Genomic DNA, 7,246 nt, shown 5'->3' with positions numbered 1-7,246 from the left:
CAATACCCCGTTTCAGTCTCCAAATCCTCACTCGCGCCAATTTTCTGTTGAACCGAGTGCGCGTGGAAGCGTGGTGAATGATTGGTTGTTCCTCGACTCGGTCCACCTAACATAACGCGAGCGAGCTGCCTCGAATCAACTCCCATATGACTCCGTTCCGCCATGAGAGGACGACGCGAACCAACCACACGGTCCGGCTCTGAGTCCAGGCTCAACCGCGGCGCGCGCGGCTTAGCTAGCTTGACCCCGGCAACGCCATAACGTGTGTGTGCCCTCGCCTCGCCTGCATCCGGTGCAGCAACCCGGCGCTACCCCCAGCGCGTCGGGTGCGCCACGGACCAAAAATATGTCGTACTTGCGGCAACTCCGATCAGCAGCAGCGGGTCGCCATCCTGCCGGTGATTGAGCTCGCTAAAGCCTAGTGGTGTATAAGAAAACGGAAGCGCGCGCCCCCAATGCCCCCGACCAACCCTTCCAACGAGATTCCAAGCCCGCTACCCATTTCGGCTCCACGCCTCTCGCTCGCGCGCGCCCCGAATCCCGTCGGCCAATCCTTCCACGCCCACCGCCGGCCTGCAGCTCCATCCCTCTTGCTCGCGCGCCCGGAACAGCATCAGCCAATCCTTCCAACGAGATTCGAAGCTCGCCGCCGCCGCCGTCCGCTGCTCCACCCCTCTCGCTGGCGCGCTGCCACTCCGACGACGACGAGGAAGAAGCTGACGATGGCGAGGACGGCGAAGGAGAAGCAAGCCGGCGGAGCTGAAACAATGGAAGTGCTCCTCGGCAGGTATATGAATGCACCAACCCCGGCCGGTCCTCCTTTTGTTTCATTTTGGCACCCGTGCTTTCGCCTCCGTGCTCTGTTCTGGCACCCGGCCTGCAAGCCTAGAACCAGAGTCCAGGGAGAGTCGAAACTGGTCGCCCGGCCCGCTCCCGGCTACCATGGTACCACCGCCCCTCCACGCGCCAAGCTGCGTAACGCATCAATTGCCAGCCCGCTGCGCACCTTGCCGTGCCGCCCAGCACGCTGCTCGTCGCGTCGCGCTCGCTGCTCAATGGCGCCCCCCGCGGGGCCGCCAGCGGCACGCCCAGCAGGCCATAGCTATGTGTCCGCGACGGCCTCGCTGGATCGCAGCTCGCCGCGCCAAGCAACTAGGCCATAGCTACGTGTCCGCGACGGCCTCGCTGGATCGCAGCTCGCCGCGCCGAGCAACTAGGCCACCGCTTCGCGCGTACTCAGCTCGCCGCACCGCCCGCCTCTCGCCACGCTGCCTGCGCCCCGTCGGTTGCCACGCCGCGGCGGCGGCCGGCGGCCGCCTCTCGCGGAGCGTGCTCGCCTCCGCGTGTTACCCGCCTGTCGCCGCGAGGGTCAGTAGCTGAGGCATGAGTACTGCTTAGCCATTGTGCTAATTTCTAGTACAAAATCTGGCGAAATGGTTATATTTCCCCGCAATCAAAACTGCAATTGAGCGACTTCAATTACTATTTGAAATGTTTTTTTTTTGCGAGCATCTGAAATGGTTCTTGACAGGGCGACGGACCTGCTTTTCTCTTGAACAGGTCACCTGAGATTCCTAGCAAGATGGTGAATGATTGGGAAAGAATAGTCCCGGACTTCCGCAGCGGCGACGAATCAACACTTCATCCAGGAAATGACCTCCTCGTACAAGCCCTGCAGCATTATTTTGGTAACACATATTTGGTGCAGCCAGTACATGACATGGTTGGTTTCTGGGGATCTAAGATGGAGCAAGCTGCAGAGTTGATACGCCCAGGTGAAAAGGGTCGAAAATACATATTTCTCCTGAATAACACATGTGTTGTTCGTCAAATGGTGCGGCGTCCAGGAGCATCTTTCCCCAATGTAGAACCCTTGCTCACTTCAATGATGAAGCGATACAAAAAGTGCTACTTGGACGAGTGTTGGGCTCCTCTCAAGTGTTTAAGCTCGGATGAGTTTACCGCCGAATTTCTAGCCACCTGTAATCGCCAGATGACGTGGAAGGTTGCAGCCGAGCTCAGGTACAAACTGCGGAAAGAGATTTTGGAATTGATCGCTCCACCGTACGACGGAAGCCGTGTGATAGACATAGACGGGTTATTTGAAGGATGATGAACAGCTAAGCTAATGGGGAGGAGCCGAGGGGGACACTGGAGTTTGCACACGGCCGTTGCACTCGTGGGTGGTGGAGGAGGAAACGCTAATGCCAACTGTAACTTCTCGTGTTTGGTACAGTACTAAATAGCTTCCTGCCATATCTTGCAAGTTGCACCTGTGCCCGTATATTTTTCTCTCTTGTAGTTGATTTTAATTTTATAGCACCTGTGAATCTGTGATAGAAGTATATATACATGGAAAATTGGCAGTTTTGTTTCTGGATCTCGTGTATGGCTCATCTGACAAGTCGAGATATGAAAGAGAATGAGCACACATATTCGTTGGATTCAATCAGGAAGCATATTCTTCGTTGGAGAACCTTGTTGCCACTACCTGAAATACGACACGCTCTGTACTTGCCATGCTTCCTTTTCTTTCCTTCCATCTCCAACGCAAGACTCTCAAAACAGGCCCACAATTTGTCCGCCACGAATATGGATGTGGTAGCCGGCTATTCAACTGCATCCCCTAAACACCCGTCCCGGTTCGGACAATTTTATTTCAAATGCATAGCAATATGAGAGCATCTACAGCTGTGATGGCCTAATTTGGCCCCTCAAACGCCCACACACACGTCGAGTGCGTCCGCGGGCACCGACCCGGATGCCTCATATTTCTCTCTTTACATCCGCGTATCTCATATCCGGCACCCTATATCCACACTATGCATGCAATGTGAGCTACTCCATGTGATCAAACAATGGGCAACAAAATCGGCTGCAAACGGAGAACAAAATCGGTTGCGAACGGACATTAAACGAGCTTGACATCATCAAAAAGATCATCCGAGTCCATCACCGGGTAAGTTCTTAAACATCAACAACTAAAAACGATATAAACATAAGAGGAGGAGCAGGAACACCACTTCCGCGCCGGGCCTTTGCCCATCCGGTCGTCGGCGCAGCTGTAGGCCTCCGCGGCTGGTGGGGGATCTTGGCCATCGTCGGAGGAGGTGGAGTTGTCGTCCCTGCCGTCATCGGAGTTGGAGGAGGACAGGACGATTAACCCCTTCAAACTGCGGACGGCCTTGTCCTGCTGCCGCTTCAGCTTCCCGAGCTGAGCCGTCTCTGCTGTTGCCTCCTTCGCCTTCTGCTCCGTGCTCTATGGCTAGCTAGAGTGCCTTTGCTTTCTTCCACCGGAGACGGCGAGCGTCCGTCTCCACCGTCACGAGCGACCGGCGGTAGACCCATGCGAGGAGCCGCTCATCCTTGTCGGGCTCCATCGGCATCCCGCGGCGACGGTGCACGGACCGCTCCGCCACATCCCTCTCCCTGACCCGCTGCCTCTCGCGGCGGGCAGCGCACGCCTCTGATTCAGAGTGCGTGTGCGGGTCGGCGGCACAGGCACTAGCACCCACCACCGCCTGCACGGAGGAGCGGCAGGCGGGGGAAGGGGACGGCACAGGAACGGTGCCGACTGCGCTGTCCTACCGGAGCTAAGCGTGGGCCGGGAGGGTCCAACTCCGGCGTCCGCACTGCAACGACGCGGGAGCTGCAGCGTTCCTGCAGATCTGAAGGTGCCCCCGGTGCCCACCATGGATCGCTCCAAGGCAATGCGGAGAGCCAGCTCCCCGTCGGAGTCGAGGCCGGAGCCGGAGTGGCTACTGGAGCTCGACATTTGTCGTAGTATTTTCACGGCAGATGTCCTCAAAGGACTTAGTCGCGAGGCCATCAAATCGGGTGGTAGATCTTAGGGGTTAAGTGGACACGAGAGACAGAAGGTTTACCCAGGTTCGACCCCTCTTGATAGAGGTAAAAGCCTACATCCTGCTTTCATTGTATTGATGATGATCTCAATTACAAGGGACGCTTGGTTAGTGATACGTCTCCAATGTATCTATAATTTTTGATTGTTCCATGCTATTATATTACCCCTTTTGGATGTTTATGGACTTTATTTTACACATTTATATCATTTTTGGGACTAACCTACTAACCGGAGGCCCAGCCCGTATTGCTGTTTTTTGCCTATTTCAGTATTTCGAAGAAAAGGAATATCAAATGGAGTCCAAACGGAATGAAACCTTCGGGAGCGTGATTTTTGGAACGAACGTGATCCAGACGACTTGGAGTGCAATTCAAGAAGCAGCCGAGGCGGCCACGAGATAGGAGGGCGTGCCCACCCCCTCTGGGCACGCCCCACTGTCTTGTGGGCCCCTCAGGTGGCCACCGATGTACTTCTTCCTCCAATATATGCCTACGTACCCCGAAAACATCTAGGGAGCCAACGAAACACAATTTCCACCATCGTAACCTTCTGTATCCGCGAGATCCCATCTTGGAGCCTTTGCCGGCGCTCCGCCGGAGGGGGAATCGAGCATGGAGGGCTTCTACATCAACAACATAGCCCCTCCGATGAGTTGTGAGTAGTTTACCACAGGCCTTCGGGTCCATAGTTATTAGCTACATGGCTTCTTCTCTCTTTTTGGATCTCAATACAATGTTCTCCCCCTCTCTTGTGGAGATCTATTCGATGTAAACTCCTTTTGCGGTGTGTTTGTCGAGATCCGATGAATTGTGGGTTTATGATCAAGTTTATCTATGAGAAATATTTGAATCTCCTCTGAATTCTTTTATGTATGATTGAGTTATCTTTGCAAGTCTCTTCGAATTATCAGTTTGGTTTGGCCTACTAGATTGATTTTTCTTGCCGTGGGAGAAGTGCTTAGCTTTGGGTTCAATCTTGCGGTGTCCTTACCCAGTGACAGAAAGGGTTGCAAGGCACGTATTGTATTGTTGCCATCGAGGATAAAAATATGGGGTTTATATCATATTGCTTGAGTTTATCCCTCTACAACATGTCATCTTTCTTAATGCGTTACTCTGTTCTTTATGAACTTAATACTCTAGATGCAGGCAGGAGTCGGTCGATGTGTGGAGTAATAGTAGTAGATGCAGGCAGGAGTCGGTCTACTTGTTGCGGACGTGATGCCTATATACATGATCATGTCTAGATAATCTCATAATTATTCGCTTTTCTATCAATTGCTCAACAGTAATTTATTCACCCACCGTAATACTTATGCTATCTTGAGAGAAGCCACTAGTGAAACCTATGGCCCCCGGGTCTATCTTTTATCATATAAACTTTCAATCTACTTTTATTTGCATCTTTAATTTTTGCATATATATTATAAAATACCAAAAATATATTTATCTTATCATACTATCTTTATCAGATCTCACTTTCGCAAGTGACCGTGAAGGGATTGACAACCCCTTTATTGCGTTGGTTGCTAGTTCTTTGTTTGTTTGTGTAGGTGCGTGGGACTTTTGAGGAGCCTCCTACTGGATTGATACCTTGGTTCTCAAAAACTGAGGGAAATACTTACGCTACTATTGCTGCATCACCCTTTCCTCTTCAAGGAAAACCAACGCAAGCTCAAGACGTAGCAAGAAGGATTTATGGCGCCATTGCCGGGGAGGCTTCCACCAAGTCAAGTCAAGATTCGACCTCCCACCAGCGTGCGATTTCTGGCGCCGTTGCCGGGGAGGTCTTCGCTCAAGTCAAGACATACCAAGTACCCATCACAAACTCATCTCCCTCGCATTTACATTATTTGCCATTTGCCTCTCGTTTTCCTCTGCCCCACTTCATCCTTGCCGTTTTATTCGCCCTCTCTTTCCCAATCACCCTATCTCTTTCGCTTGCCTGTTTTCTGTTGCTTGTGTGCCTGTTTGTCCATTATGGCTTTGCCTAAGAGTACCGACCACCTTCTTAGAAGGTTGGAAGAGATTGAATCAAATATTAGAAACTTTATGAATTTGCAATTTGAGCATAATAATTTCTTCAGAAAAGAGCTTAAGGAACAAAAAGGTTTTTTGGGGTTTATGAACAAAGAGCTTGATGATATGTCTAAGGAATTTTATGGTGTGAACTCGCAAATTACCCGGCTTGAAAATGCTATAGCCAAAATTTCTGATAAGCAAGCTACCTTAGTCAATAAGATGGCTACCAAACCAGAAAAGTTAAATGAAAATAATGATGAAGATCTTAAAGTTATTGATGTGTCTCCTATTAGATCTTTGTTTTGCAATATGAATCTTGATAATAATGAGACTGGAGATGAGTCAACTTTAGTTAGAAGGCGTCCCAAGAATTCGGAGTTTTTAGATCTTGATGCTAAATTTGGTAAAAGTGGGATTGGAGAGGTCATGACTTTAAATAGTATTGAACCCACTATCTCGGATTTCAAGGAATTTGATTATGATAATTGCTCTTTAGAAGGTTGTATTTCCTTGTTTCAATCCGTTGTTAATTCTCCTCATGCTTATAGTCAAAATAAAGCTTTTACCAAACATATCGTTGATGCCTTGATGCAATCTTATGATGAAAAACTTAATTTGGAAGTTTCTATACCTAGAAAGCTTAATGATGAATGGGAACCTACTATAAAGATTAGAATTAAGATCATGAGTGTTTTGCTTTGTGTGATTTGGGTGCTAGTGTTTCCACGATTCCGAAAACTTTATGTGATATTCTAGGTTTCCATGATCTTGATGATTGCTCTTTAAATTTGCACCTTGCGGATTCCACCGTTAAAAAGCCAATGGGAAGAATCAATGATGTTCTCATTGTTGCAAATAGAAATTTGGTGCCCGTAGATTTTATCGTTCTTGATATAGATTGCAATCTTTGTTGCCCTATTATTCTTGGTAGACCTTCCCTTAGAACGATTGGTGCGACTATTGATATGAAGGAAGGGAATATTAGATTACAATTTCCATTAAAGAAATGCATGGAGCACTTTTCAAGAAAGAAAGTCAAATTACCTTATGAATCTATCATGCGAGCTACTTATGAATTGAGTGCCAAAGACGGCACTACTTAGATCTATCTTCGCTTTTATGCCTAGTTAGGGGCGTTAAACGATAGCGCTAGTTGGGAGGCAACACAATTTTATTTGTGTTTTTTGTTTTTGTTCCTGTTTAGTAATAAATTTTGCATCTACCTTCTGTTTAGATGTGTTTTTATCTTTTAATTAGTGTTTGTGCCAAGTAGAACCTATAGGATAACCTATGATGATAGTTGATTTGATTCTGCTGAAAAAACAGAAACTTTGCGCGCACGAAATTAGTTTTGTTAAAT

General features: G+C 49.0%; 1 protein-coding gene across 1 annotated transcript; it reads left to right on the top strand.

The window, feature by feature from the left end:
- Positions 1 to 389: 389 nt before the first annotated feature.
- On the top strand, positions 390 to 2,376 carry LOC123040073 (uncharacterized). Its single transcript, XM_044463014.1, has 2 exons — positions 390 to 787; positions 1,561 to 2,376. The coding sequence occupies exons 1-2, from the start codon at positions 456 to 458 to the stop codon at positions 2,111 to 2,113; spliced, it is 885 nt and encodes a 294-aa protein (XP_044318949.1). The 5' UTR covers positions 390 to 455; the 3' UTR covers positions 2,114 to 2,376.
- Positions 2,377 to 7,246: the final 4,870 nt, after the last annotated feature.

Source organism: Triticum aestivum, chromosome 2B (assembly GCF_018294505.1).
Source record: "Triticum aestivum cultivar Chinese Spring chromosome 2B, IWGSC CS RefSeq v2.1, whole genome shotgun sequence".
NCBI classification, from domain to species: Eukaryota; Viridiplantae; Streptophyta; class Magnoliopsida; order Poales; family Poaceae; genus Triticum; species Triticum aestivum.
The sequence above is the reverse complement of the archived record's forward strand: the minus strand, read 5'-3'. Positions and strand labels throughout refer to the sequence as shown.